The 15,115-nt window shown below is 45.0% G+C and overlaps 1 protein-coding gene across 1 annotated transcript in view; it reads right to left on the reverse strand.

Annotated features, from left to right (window-relative positions):
- The window catches only part of DTNBP1 (dystrobrevin binding protein 1), a 101,266-nt gene that overhangs the window by 47,072 nt on the left and 39,079 nt on the right, over positions 1-15,115 (reverse strand). Inside the window, exon 6 of the mRNA XM_070361172.1 lies at positions 14,486-14,618. Within this exon, the coding sequence (XP_070217273.1) occupies positions 14,486-14,618 (133 nt within the window). The remainder of the gene's footprint in view (positions 1-14,485; positions 14,619-15,115) is intronic.

The raw sequence follows: 15,115 nt of genomic DNA on the forward strand, positions 1-15,115 counted from the left end.
CAGAGTTCATTAACTAAGGAATAAAAAAGTTACTTTCAATCCTGTCTTTAAAATGGGTGCAATCATTTCCCTTGGGCCAATAGCCCAGCTTCATTCTTAAAAGATCAGGTAGAAAGTAAACCTGCCTGAAACCTATTTTACATTCCAGTAATGGGGTGAAGATGCCTGGAGAAGGAAGTGGCACCCCACTCCAGTATTCTTGCCTGGGAAACCCCAGGGACGAGGAGTTTGGCGGGCTACGGTCCATGGGGTCGCAAGAGTCGGACGTGACTTAGCGACTGAACAACAACAGATGGGATGAAAGCTGAGAAGGCCTGAGAGAAAGGCAGCACGCGCCGGAGACAGCATCCTACGGGGGCGCCTTCACGTATCCCTCCAGACGCCCTCGTGAGCCATTCCCCACGGCCACCGAGGGGTGGGCAGGGCGACAGAACACTTGGTTCAGTATTCTTTTTTTTTTTTAATATTTATTTGCCTGTGCCAGTCTTACTTGCAGCACGGGAACTCTTAGCTGTGTCCTGTGGAATCTAGTTCCCTGACCAGGGATCGAACCTGGGCTCCCTGCATTAGGAATGCCAAGGCTTGGCCACTGGACCACCAGGGAAGTCCCTCAGTTCAGTATTCTAAACAGTAATTCTCTTTTCTCTGATTAGTCTTCAGAGAGCCTCTGCTTTCCTTCTTTTGGAACCCGAAACAGTGAAATTTCAAAAAGGCACCTCCTGTTTTAAGAAAAGGTGAAACTGGGAAGAATGATTGCACAGTCTTCCCTTACTGCTACCCCAAATAACAACCATGGAGCCAAGAATCCAGTGTCTGTGTTAGTAATGAGTCAGTGAAGTCAAAGTCACTCAGTCGTGTCCAACTTTTTGTGACCCCATGGACTACACAGTCCATGGAATTCTCCAGGCCAGAATACTGGAGTGGGTAGCCTTTCCCTTCGCCAGGGGATCTTCGCAACCCAGGGATCGAACCCAGGTCTCCCGCATTGCAGGTGGATTCTTTACCAGCTGAGCCACAAGGGAAGCCCAGTAATGAGTCATTGCCCGATTAAGAGCTTTCACTGGAGTTACTGTGCCCACCTTCCAACCTGCTGGCTGCCTCATCAAAACAATGGGAAGCTGCTACGAGAAAAGAGTCAAGGTGAGCAGGGTGCCTCCTTCTAGGCCCTTATTTACAGAATATCCTGACCCATGGCAATTCAAGAAACTTCCAAGAAAGTTTCTTTCAGAGAGTAAGAGAGTCCTGTACCCAATTCCTTAATCAAGAAGACAGTGGAGACGGGGTGGTACAGGTGACTGTGGTTTAAGGTAAAGATCACTATGACGGAAAAATTTTATAAGTTTAAAGACCTGATAAAGAAAAGCAATAGCCCTGAAAGCCTTGAAGTGTTGTAATTTTTAGGACAGACTCCATAATGCCAGGGGAGAAGGCAATGGCACCCCACTCTAGTACTCTTGCCTGGAAAATCCCATGGATGGAGGAGCCTGGTGGGCTGCAGTCCATGGGGTGGCTAAGAGTCGGACACGACTGAGCGACTTCACTTTCACTTTTCATTTTCATGCATTGGAGAAGGAAATGGCAACCCACTCCAGTGTTCTTGCGTGGAGAATCCCAGGGACGGGGGAGCCTGGTGGGCTGCCGTCTATGGGGTCACACAGAGTTGGACACGACTGAAGCGACTTAGCAGCCATAATGCCAGAGGCAACAGCATCCAGGAGTACAGAAGGTATAAGAGAAGCGAGGGAAGACAGTCAGGGTCAAAGTGAAGGTGTGGAAGCTGAATGGTGTAGGTTATCTTCAGGAAAGAGCAAGCCCGTCGCGACAGCAGGCTGAATGAAGAGAAAGTGGTAGGAGACGAGGTTGAAGAGGCAGAGGCTTCTGAGTGCCCAGCTAAAAGGATCTGCTTTTATTTTTAGCAAGAGAATATCACAAGCAAAGCCATGCTTCAGGAAGAATGTTCTAGTTGTGACGGATAGACGTACTGACAGCAGGGAAGAATGAAGCAGGGAGCACCTAAGAAACTATTAGAGGAGTTTGAAGAAGATCTAATTAGTGCCCGGAAGGAGCAAGTGCAGTGGCAACAGCAACAAAGCATGCTCAGTCGCTCAGTCACATTCAGCTCTTCTTCGACCCCACTGAATGTAGCCCACCAGGCTCCTCTATCGGATTCTCCGTGCAAGAATACTGGAGTGGGGTGCCATTTCCTCCTCCAGGGGCAATGAAGGGAGGGGGTCCAATTTGAAAACGCTGGGGAGAAGAGTCAACAGACCATGGCAATTGACCCATGGGAAGAAGTATATAACCATGAGGCTTCCTGTCTGCATCACTGGAAGGAAAGGGAATTCATCAGCAGAAAACAGGAAGAGGAACAGATTTTGGAGGGCAGTGCGTAAGTTCCATTTGGAACATAATGAAATAATCTGGGAGCTTGGAAACCTAAGGCTGGAGATGCTGAGCCATGACTCCCAACCCTTGTAACCCACTCAAAGACTTAGCTCCCCCACTTCCCACTCAGTCCTGAACCCACTCCAGCATGGCTTCCAGACCCCAGCTCTGCACAACAAGACCACTGACAACCGCCCTGCTGCCAAAGGCGATGTTCGCTCTCACTTTTCATCTGAATCCTTCAGCAGCAATTGACTCTGCTGGCGATTCCTTGAGAGCATTTTCTCGAGTTTTCCTCCTCCTCTCCCAGTTCCTTTTGCTACTTCTCCGCCCCTTCCAGACCACAAGATGCCTGAGCTTTGCCAGCTTGGTCCCGGCCCCCTTCTTAACTTACTTGCTCTCACAAGGCAATTCATCCAGCTCCATGGCCTTAAATGCCACCCACAGGCTCTCAATTTATACTTCCTGTCTTGATCTCTTCTTGGAGCTCTAGACTCATACGCAACTGCCTATCTGAGAATACTGCTTGGAAGTGAAGCAGGCGTCCCAGCAACACTTGCAAAAGAGCCTGTTCTTCCTACAGTCTCCCCCACCTCCACTCAGGCCATCACCACACTCCTCAAGCCTTGGTTGATCCATCTCCCTCCTTCGCCACATCCAATCCACCAACAAAACCTGTTAACTCTATCTCAAAACGTGCCCTGAATCCATCCAATTCTGTCCATCACTCCTACTGTCATGATAAATATCATGAAAAGGGACTTCCTTTTCCAGGAGATAAATACTCATTTTCTTATACTGAACGTAACCTCTGAGTTTGATCATTCATTCAACAACAAAAAAATGTATTGATGTATTGTGCCTTAGACACTAGCAATGTGAGGAATAGCAGCAGGAATAATGCTAGGGTTGAGTTATGTACGCTCCACAACCTCAAGGAAATTTAGTGAGGGATACAGAAGTAAAGCAACAGTCAGAAGTTGATGTCATAGATTAGCACTCTGCTAATGCCAGCCACGCTGAGGATTCTCTAGGAATACAGAGGAGGGGGTGACTCACACACCGAGGACCAACGGGAAAGGCTTCCTGGAGAAGCCAGGACTGAACTGAGTCTTGAGGGAAAGTGTAAGTGAGGAGAACAGGTAACACTGATGAGAACACTGCAGATACTTTCCTCTTGACCATTAATGTCACCTTCTCAGCTCACCAAGTGAAAAGGCACAGGTGAGCAGGAGTTTTAAGTTCTGGTCACTCTCCAAACTCTATCAGAAATGGTTAATGGTAATCATCAATGTAAAACAGTATCCAAGTTAGTCTTTTCCATGAAGACATCCATCACACCCACATGGCCGTCTCCTCTCACTCACCTCCTACAGGACTCACGTCCATCAGTGCTATAACACTGGTACACTGCCTTGTAACGCCACGATTTCCATACGGGTGTCATCCCTATGGGGCTACCCAGGTGGCACTAGTGATAAAGAGCCCGCCTGCCGATGCAGGAGACGTCAGAGATGCGGGTTCCATCCCTGGGGCAGGAAGATCCCTGGAGGAGGGCATGGCAACCCACTCCAGTATTCTTGCCTGAGAATCCCATGGACAGAGCAGCCTGGAAGGTTATAGACCGTAGGGTCGCACAGAGTCAGACACAACTGAAGTGACTTAGCACACACGCCCTCTCTACAATCACACTGCCGAAATCCTGAAGTGCAAAGATTATGTGTCATCTGCCCTGACCACATGTGTGCACAGGGTCACACACGACATACACTCAGCAAGTCAGGTTACCAAGAACTCTGGCTGCAGAAGGACTAAACATACCTGCTTCTTAAAAGAAGCCCTTATTCTACCTAGGGGGGAGTTTATTCTTTATTAAAAAATAAAAGCTTGGCCACATAGTAATTCATCTGATATGATAACAACTTGTTTGCCTCTTGCAATTTCAAAACTCTGAGTCTCTTCATTTCCAAAGTTTAATAATATTTTCAGAAGATCAATTAAGTAGGAAGAATTGAAATGCCTCCCTTTAGGTTTTTACTATATTTTAAATTTTACTCAGTTCAGCAAATGCTATCACAAAATTTAGCATGACAAACCCCTGAAACTAAAACATTCAACAAATAACACTAGACTCAAAATCTAATAATATTTCCAAAGGGTGAAGCTGCTATTTCATCATTTTATCCACAGGGGTTGAGTTATGAGGGCAGAATAAAAACAAAAAAAAGCATCACATTAACAAATAAATCCATGGAATGTTGCAAGAAGTATATTAAATCTGTGCATGTATAGAAGTCAACTAAATCAGACCCACAGATGCAAACAGATTGGAGCCCTGGATAAATGTCTCCACAAACACAATCATCTCAGAGATGGAAGGATACTTTCTTTAAACACTAAACTGCTTCCCCAGGACAAACCCGTGTCAAAAACCTAACACAATGATTCTAGATGGCAAAATACCATTCAAAATGTAAGGTGCAAGATCAATTCTAACCTTTTTTCCACATTTGAAAATATTTAGGGGCATTTTTTTTGTATTGACCAGCAATACTTTTTGTATTAAACACAGTAGAAGAGTTCCCTTTGCTATGACTGAGGGCTAGGAAAGATCTTACCAGACCTCTCTCCTGAAAGACCAGCTACTACCCACTCTTATTTAATCTTTTAAGCATTCTGCAGTCCTGAAGATGTGTACCCTTACTGGCATGGTGAGTTTGTGGCTGAGAGGGTAGAAGTTGGATAAAGTTCTTGGGCCTCCCTTGTCACTCAGATGGTAAAGAATCCGCCTACAATGCAGGAGATCTGGGTTCGATCCCTGAGTTGGGAAGCTCCCCTAGAGAAGGGAAAGGCTACCCACTCCAGTATTCTGGCCTGGAGAATTCCATGGACTGTACAGTCCATGGGGTCGCAAAGAGTTGGACACGACTGAGTGACTTTCATTCTCAAGGGCGAGAAGAGCTGGCCCACGTGCTTGAGGTAATTTTCTCAAAACTTTAGAAGCCCTGTTGTCATTTGCTCCTTACACAGATCCTACAGAGGGGGTACGTTACAGAATAAGACATCTTTATTACACAGAATGAGAGGAAGCAATAACCAATAACAGAACCCAAGAGAATAACAGAACCACAGCATCTACAATGGCAGCAGAGAAAACTGGGGGTGCGAGTGTTAGAGACGGCTTCCAGAGGCCAGGCAAATAAGGACTGGTTTGTCAATGGGCACAGTTACCTAAAGAGTTAAGAAGAGAAATACAGGTTAAATATTTAAAGTGCATCATGGATTTGGCCTCCATGGAAGTCTTAACATAACACAGCCTTAGACCACCTTTCTCTGGCAACCTCAGTTGAAGTCTGGTGTGTCGTGCATCTTGTCCATTCACAAGCAACCTGTTAGAATGATCTACCTTGTTGACTACTGGCTATTTTTGTAGTTCTAGAAACATTCTTGCTGGGATACAGTTAATCTATTTGGAAACAGCTTGATCTCTTTGATGCTTGCTTTTCTGATTAGTTAAGCAGATCTGGAACGGGGCTCAGTCAAGGGCCAACTGTTAAGGGAAGCTTTCCCGAGGAATTTCCCCAGGAATTCTCAGTCTCTGGCTGACAGGCACTGCTAACTAATCCTAACGGGTGCGGTCCCCTCCTCCTCTTCCTCCCTGGATCGTTTGCTCATGTGAATGACCGGTCCCCTGCTGAACTTTACGGGGAGCCCTCTGCAGATTCTCGGTATTCCTGCTCTCTGGTTCTGAGCCCTGTAAACTCCAGCTGTCTTGAGTTTCCAGATGCTCAGCTCCACTCCAGCTCAGAGGGCCTGCCAGACTCTACCTGGTTTTCCTTTCTGCACGCAGCCTGGAAACTCTGCTGGCAGAATGCTGGAGCCACCACGGGGCTTGTCTCCTACTGACCAAGGATCTCTTCTCCTCTCTGCCCAGTGTAAAGTGTCCCAACGAGTGTTATTTCATTTACTGTGTCTGGTTTTTGGCTGGGTCAGGGGGAGAGTCAGTCTGCTTCCACGTTCTTCCACCTGGGGAGGACCCTTTACATAGAAGCGCTGCCTGAGGGGACACTGCTCATCTGTTTCCCACTCAGCACCCAAACCACCCTCCACACAGAACCTCAGGGGCTACTTAGTTGCTGCCTTCCTGCCCGTCTCCACCAGACCTCCTCTTCTGGTTCCAGTCACCTTCACCTTGGAGAATGCCCCTAGCTCCTCCTTGTCCTATTCTCAGCAAAGCCAGGCCTGTGGCAAGTCTGCCCAGCACAATCCCCTCAACTCTCTGAAATGTCATTTCTTGAAGCTCAGGAGTTTGGTGGATTATTCTCTAGAATGTAAGCTGGTCAAATACTACTAAAGACATGCCATAACATCTCAAATCTATCATTCTTTGCCCTAAAGACTTTTCTAAACTTAGTCTGCATAATTTCAGATGTGCAGATGACACCACCCATATGGCAGAAAGCAAAGAGGAACTAAAGAGCCTCTTTTCTAAACTTAGTCTGCATAACCTCAGATATACAGATGACACCACCCTTATGGCAGAAAGTGAAGAGGAACTAAAGAGCCTCTTGAGGAAAGTGAAAGAGCAAAGTGAAAAAGCTGGCTTAAAACTCAACATTCAAAAAACTAAGATCATGGCATCCAGTCCCATCACTTCATGGCAAATAGATGGGGAAACAATGGAAACAGTGACAAACTTTATTTTCTTGGGCTCCAAAATCTCTGCAGATGATGACTGCAGCCATGAAATTAAAAGACACTTATTCCTTGGAAGACAAGCTGACAAACCTATACAGCATATTAAAAAGCAGAGACATCACTTTGCTGACAAAAGTCCAGCTAGTCAAAGCTATGGTTTTCTCAGTAGTCATGTATGAATGGGAGAGCTGGATCATAAAGAAGGCTGAGGGTTGAAGAACTGATGCATTTAAACTGTGGTGTCAGAGAAGACTCTTGAGAGTTCCTTGGACTGAGGAGATCAAACCAGTCAATCCTAAAGGAAATAAACCCTGAATATTCATTGAAAGGACTGATGCTGAAGCTTCCACACTTTGGCCATCTGATGCCAAGAGCCAACTCAACGGAAAAAACCCTGATGCTGGGGAAGATTGAAAGCAAGAGGAGGAGGGAACGACAGAGGATGAGAAGGTTGGATGGCATCACTGACTCAATGGACATGAGTTTGAGCAAGCTCCGGGTGATGGTGAAGGACAGGAAAGCCTGGCGTGCTGCAGTCCATGGGGTTGCAGAGAGTCAGACAGGACTGAGGGACTAAAAAACAACAGCAACAAAACTTAGTCTACAGTCCACATCAACAGCAACAACACAAACACAAAGAAGAGCACAGTTCCTTAGCTTTAGCTGTAATACATAAAGCAAAAGGAACAATGACTCTTTCAGAATATACCTGGGCGCTAAATCATATCAACCGAAGCTGTGCCCCCCACTCACAAGAGACAGTTTATAAGGGATAACAATTAAGTTTCAAAGCCTAAATGAATTAGTGAAAAATGCTTCTAGAGTTCAGTATGCCCCGAAGCAGATTTCAAGTCCAATGGAAGGCTGTGTTAAAATTATGAGTCATTTATAATTAAGCTAACTTACTAAAATCACACTGTTCTTTAAGATGCAGCTATTTTCAGAGAAATTCTGATGGTATGCTCCAAACTGAAGGGGAAAACAAAGGATCTAGAACTCTGGAAGTAAAAAATATTTTAATTAGATCACTAGCTTATATATGATTTTAATGTCATTATTATGAAAGAATCTCAACAATCATTCTAAGGAATATTATGGTGGTACTGAAAAGATCACAAACTTAGGGAGCTCTGAATTGTACCTTTCCATTTAGCGCCTCTTCTTCACTCTCCTCTTCTCACTCTCCTTCTTCACTCACCTGCAGCCCCTCTGCAGGGGAGGGTGTCCTCTCCATCCCCGTGCGCTTAGCCTCCTTACTCAGGCCTCAGTCCTCACGTGTCCTCCAGGAAGGGCCTTCCCTCCCCACCACTGTCACATTACCCTGCTTTATTTTCTTCAATACAATTGTCTGAAAGTATCCTTTTTAAAAATCATGTACACATTTACCATCTATTTCTCCCCACATCCGTGACTACAAATGCAAATGTTACTCGCTCAGTCGTGTCCAACTCTTTCCGACTCCATGGACTGTAGCTCACTAGGCTCCTCTGTCCGCAGAATTCTCCAGGCAAGAATACTGGAGTGGGTAGCCATTCTCTTCTCCAGGAGATCGAACCCAGGTCTCCTGCATTACAGGCAGATTCTTTACCATCTGAGCCACCTGGGAAGTCAAATGCAAGCTGACTTCCACATCTCAAGTCCATTTCTCTCACTGCTAGCTTAGACAAACCCATGGAAATGGTCTTATGGTCTTTATTTTGGCTCATATAATCAATATTAATGCTTCTTAGTTGATGAAAAATATATTTCCTATTGGTTATGAAAACCTACACAAGGCATCCAGCAGTTACACTTATAATGGCTAACTCATCTTCTGAACCATCTGACGACCCAACTACTGGTACCAGTACTTGTCTCTGCCTACAGCCATGGTTTATCCACTCTCTGATGTCTATTCCTGCCCATAAAGGCAATCAGTCACACTAATATCACTTCATATGCAAAAGAGTTATTACAAAAGCTATTTATGGGTATTTCCCCCCACAACTACACAGTCGCTTATATGTCACGTTCATTAGACAACCAGCTAAAATAGGATGTCCTCCTTCCATGCAGAAACACTTAGGGCAATGCAGGCGCGTGCTCAGTCCTGTCCGACTCTTTGCGACCCCATGGACTGTAGCCCCCCAGGCTCCTCTGTCCATGGGATTCTCCAGGCAAGAACACTGGAGTGGCAGCCATTTCCTTCTCCAGGGGATCTTCCCAACCCAGGACTGAACCCACATTTGCGCTGTGTCTCCTGCACTGTGGGCAGATTCTTTACCACTGAGCCACCAGGGAAGTCCACTTAGGGTAAACCACCGATTCAAATGTTTTTCAAGGGTGGATGCACCCCAGGAGTGTTCTAAAGCTCTTTCCCTCTGCCCACACTGGAATCTGCCACGTAAGCCACATAACTGTTGGGATGGGTCACATTCGTCCTTTCACAGGAGGCAGGAATTTATCCTCTATGCCGAGAATGCTTATCAAATACATGATGAAATGTCATATCCACTCTCAACTACAGATGCACTAACTCCTGGGATGGATTCCGTTTGTTCCAATGCAACAGTCAGAAACGGACCTGGCCTTAACCTGGCCCCAAGGCAGTTACGTGAGTTCATGTACTAATAATTCAGCCTCTGTCCCAACTCCCACAGCTGCTGCCCGCCCAGTCCCAGTCCCTGATGGGAGCAGGATGAGACAGTGCTCTATGGACACGCCCAGCGCTGGAGGTGAAGGAGACATTACCTTTCAGTCCCCTGCTCTCTCCACCCTCATCGAGTTGTCCGACCCAGATTTTCTGGAAAGCTATGTAGTGGGCGAACACTGTAATGCCCTCACATCATATGTGATGTGTGAAGTCTCTCAGTCGTGTCCGACTGTTTACAACCCCATGAACTATAGCCTACCACGCTCCTCCGTCCACAGGATTTTTCCAGACAAGAGTACTGGAGTGGGTTGCCATTTCCTTCTCCAGAGGATCTTCCCGACCCAGGGATCGAACCCAGGTCTCCCGCATTGTAGGCAGACGCTTTACCATCTGAGCCACCAGGGAAGTCACATCATATAGCCAACCCTTATATTACATGTTATCTCCTCCAGAGCCAGAAAAGAAAAATCACTAGTTTAGTTTGTAGGGCTGCTTGTTAAAGAGGAAGGAGGTTTATTTCTAAGAGACTCTTCCCTTGTGGACCACAGATGTTTAATTTGGAGTTTTGGAAAAATTTTTCAATGGTATACTATAGGATACCAACTCACTGAATTTTAATATATATTACACACAAACTGGTTCTGTAAGCAAGTAAGCTGTGAAGTGGTGAGTCAAACGTATTTCTCTATCATGAGAATTCTCAGAACCCTTAACACACTGGCATGTACTATGTGTAATACATCACCATGTGTACGTGTACTACAAAGTTAAATGAGGCAAATTCAGGCTCAAGTGTTTCTGGAACTTATTTGATCGTGGACTGTTTTATCAGAGGCTATCTTTTCAGTCCTCTGTTCCTGCAAAATACATCAGGAAGTGCTGCAGCTAACAAACAAATTATGTTTATCAAAACAGTACACGTATATTCCTTAGGTCAAATAGTACCCACAAGGGTTCATGATGAAGCAGATCAGTGCCTCACTCAGTGCTCCCCATCTTTCTGTCTTTTTTTTTTTAAACCACATCAGGCAGCATGCAAGGTCTTAGTTCCTAGCTGCTGCTGCTGCCGCCAACTCACTTCAGTCGTGTCCGACTCTGTGTGACCCCATAGATGGCAGCCCACCAGGCTCCCCCGTCCCTGGGATTCTCCAGGCAAGAACACTGGAGTGGGTTGCCATTTCCTTCTCCAATGCAGGAAAGTGAAAAGTGAAAGTGAAGTCGCTTAGTCGTGTCCAACTCTTAGCGACCCCATGGACTGCAGCCTAACTTGCTCCTCTCTCCATGGGATTTTCCAGGCAAGAGTCCTGGAGTGGGATGCCATTGCCTTCTCCGTTAGTTCCAGACCAGGGATCAAACTGACGCCCCCTGCACTGGAAGGGCAGACTCTCAACCACTGGACTATAAGGGAAGTCCCTGTCCTGCTTTTTTGAAAGCAGCTACAGTCAGTTCTCCCAGTATTTACCTCATTTTTTCTAAAGAACATGTCAACACTGATATTTATTCATTTTTTCCCATTTTAAATATTGCTTACTGATTTCCTGCTATGAAAGCTGAGGATTAGCTTCCTTCAACCCCTCCCATCCCTCCACACAAACATGCCTCCACTGCATCTTCCCAATAACCTACAATTCTGGCTTGACTCCATATGCCACATTTAATTATTATCAGAATATATATATATGTATAAAATCTATAACTGAGCCATGTATTGTATCATTTCTTTTCTTGTAAAACTGCATTTTCTTAGTGTTAAGAGTCAGCTTATTTGCTTAGTTTTTTAGAAAACATTCCTATCACTAATACATAATCAAACTCTCCAATCAGAGCTTATAAACCCAGCTCAACGTGCTCACACACACTAGACAGTCTCCCCTGGAAAACACTGCTCCTGGAATCCTCTGGGGGATCTTCCTGCTTCCGTCTGGGCTGCTCTCCAGACCTGCTGAAGCTTTTCTTCACCATCATCCGAGGAATTCTGTTTCTCTCGAACTGGACACATCCGCTAAGAGCAGCTCGTCTCTCTTCCACACTCCGTCTTCCTTCTTACTGGTTTATTCCCTCATTTGTAAAGCGTATCCTCCGGCCACTTCCTGATAAAGTCTGCACATGAGCTAAACTGGAGCCCCTTGTATGTCTGGAAGTTACTATTTCTTCACACTGACTGAAACTTTGGCTAAGTAAATAAAATGAAAGGAAAAGTTGCTCAGTCGTATCCAACTCCTTGTGACCCCATGGACTATACAGTCCATGGAATTCTCCAGGCCAGAATACTGGAGTGGGTATTCTGGAGATCCAGAATACTGGAGTGGGTAATACTGGAGATCCAGAGGATCTTCTCCACCCAGGAATCAAACCCAGGTCTTTCCCCTTGCAAGCGGATTCTTTACCAGCTGAGCCACAAGGGAAGCCCAAGGATACTGGAGTGGGTAGCCTATCCCTTCTCCAGCAGATCTTCCTGATCCAGGAATCGAACCGGGGTAAGTAAATATACAGTAAAAATCATTTTCTACTTACGGGGTTGCTGCGGAAAAGCTGCAGTTCCTTAGGACCTTTATGAAGGCTTTCATGGTTTTTCACCCTGACTCTAGTGCAGTGTACAGAAGCACGTACTGAAGACGGCTCTCTCCCCACTCATTACGTCCTTGCTGGACCCTTTCCAACTCAGTCATATCCTTCAGTTCTGAACAATTTTCTTGTATTATTACTTCTTTAGTGAATTTGTCTCCTCTTTTTCTCTTCCCTTTCTTTCTCAAGCTCTTAGTATATAGGACTTAAAAATTAACTCTCCAATTTTCTAAGCATTCTCAGCTTTTCTCAGTCTTTTTGTTCTTGCATGTAAAAGTTTAACGTTATCTTTTGTTCTTTTAAAACAACTTTATTTTTTTAATTATTTATTTTTGACTGCACTGGGTCTTCGCGGCTGGGTGCAGGTTTTCTCTAGTTGTAGCGAGAAGGGGACCATGCTTCGTTTCACGGTGTGGGCTTCTCACCGGGGTGGCTTCTCTCGCTGTGGAGCACAGGCTCTAGGTGCGCGGGCTTCAGTAGTGTGACTCCCCAGTTCTAGAGTGCCGGCTCAGTGGTTGTGGCACGGGCTTAGTTGCTCCATGGCACGTGGAATCTTCCTGTACTAGGGATTGAACCCGTGTCCCCTGCACTGACAGGTGGATTCTTATCCATTGTACCACCAGGGAAGTCATAACATCGTCTTTTAATGCTTCACTTAAAGCCTTCTACTTCTGCAATCACGTATTTGATGCCCAAGAGCTTTCTTGTTCTCTAATTATCCCTTCTCTAGAGCATCCTGTTTGTGCCTCATAAATGCAAAATGGTCTCCTGTAAGATACACCTGAGGTTATTAATTAGTTTTTGTTCTTAAGTTTTCTTCTGCTCCCATCACAGTATCTCATTCCTCTGTGGGTCTTTAAAAATAATTACTATTTTTAATTTATTTTGGCCCTGTTCATTTTGGAACCTTTCTTCAATTGGGTATACTCGTTAGCTGAGCATTCATACTTAAGAGTGAGGCACCGCCAGGCTGATGAGAAGCATACAGAGGTGTGGGGCCCATCATCAGGGGCACTAGGGTGCAGACCCAGCGTTTCATCAGAGGCTCCCGGTGTCCGTCCCTGCAGCTCCTTTCTCGCAGGCTGGTCAGGCTCTCAGATGACCTCTCCAATTCTCTGCCCGGGGAGACAAGTCTGACTGCCAGGGTTCTGGGAGGCGCCAGAAAGAGGCCTAACGAATGATGTAATCTTTTAAGAAGTCTTTCAAATGCTAGTCAAGAAAAGTTTTACAACAGGATAGAGGAAAGCGAATGGCTTGCCCCAGAGCACAGAATCAGTAGCCGATGGAGCCGGGACTGGCGTCTTCTGATTCTATCAACAGTGCTCTCTTTCTACGACACCACCCCAGATCTAAAATGATATTTCCGTTACGTGACACATGTTAAGACTTGCCCAGTGTCCACTCTGGCTTTTACTTAAATTACAGATGAGGCTGTTCTCCAAACACTTACTTTTCATTTTGTAACATATAAACTATAATGTACTAATGTATCTAATATATCTAAGTCACTGGGTGAGAGTGAAGAAAAGAACGACAAATAAAATTTCAGTGTTCCAAATCTTATTACCCATCTCCAGCTCTGGTTCGCCAGTGTTCCAAATCTCATTACCCATCTCTGGCTCACCCAGTGAAAACAGTGACCACGATGCCCACTGTGGCAGGGCATGCACTGCGTCTGGTAACGGCTGCCTCACGGACTCCTCACCACGACTCCAGGAGGCGGGGACACTGTCATGGTCACTGTAAGCTACACACATTGAGGCTAAGAGATTCAATAACTTCCTGAAGGTCTCATGCACAGTATGTGACAAAGCTGAGCGCCTTTCCAGTCAGCACTCAGGTTCCTTTTCCTCCTGCTCTAAAGGAAAGACAAGAAAAGGAAGCAAAGGGAAAAGGCCACCCAGGATCTGCCGCTTGGAGGACACGAGGTCAGGGGTTCTCCTCTCTCAGATGTTCTGTCTGTTGCACTGCTCCCTCCACCGTTTATCCCATACTCAGCTTTTCAGAACTCATCTCCATAAAACGGCAACTGATAGTGATACCAACAAAACAAAACCAAGCAAAACATGTTTGGAAAGCTTATTAAAGAGCTTTACCTGAAACCCCTGTCTTTTATCACCCCAAACTTATAAAGAGTAGCGTGTAAGGTTCTGTGGGAAACTTTGAGATTGCACATGAATATCGGGGCCAATTTCCCAAACTCACCTCTTATTTTTCTTGTAATTTTCCAGTTGCTGGGACTGCATATGTTTGTGTCTCTCTAATTCACACTGTCCACATAAATCCTCCAGATTCAGCAGGTGGTTTTCTACCTCCTCAAAACTAGCCTCTAAATGAGCTGAAAGTATACAAGGTCAAAAGAAGAAATTAATGTCAAAAAGCAGAATCCTTGATCATGGAGAAAAGAAAAAGTGTCTAGAAGTTAAAAGTTTGAACTGTTGAGATTATTTTGCATTTATTTAAAAATTTTATTAAACTTTCTTGAAGCAAAATGTACCAACATTAAAATATATTTCAAATTATCTTGAGTATATTTTTATATCTCGAACATTTTTAAAACACAACTTCCCAAAATACTTTACACTTCATTAACCAGTATAGGGAAACAGAGTGTCTTGATTAATCTGATGTTGATATCCTAATGATCACATATACCACACATGAATAATCAATTTCCAAATAATAAGAGTATATCAAAATATAATTAACACAAATTATACCAAACATAATTTAATATTTGAGATTTCAAGTTACTTTAGCATTGTTTTGCCTTGAACATGATATACATAAACCTCCAAGGCACTGAACACTCAGGAAGCATCGCTCACTGTCCGC

Source organism: Bos mutus, chromosome 23, assembly GCF_027580195.1.
Source record: "Bos mutus isolate GX-2022 chromosome 23, NWIPB_WYAK_1.1, whole genome shotgun sequence".
Taxonomy (NCBI): Eukaryota; Metazoa; Chordata; class Mammalia; order Artiodactyla; family Bovidae; genus Bos; species Bos mutus.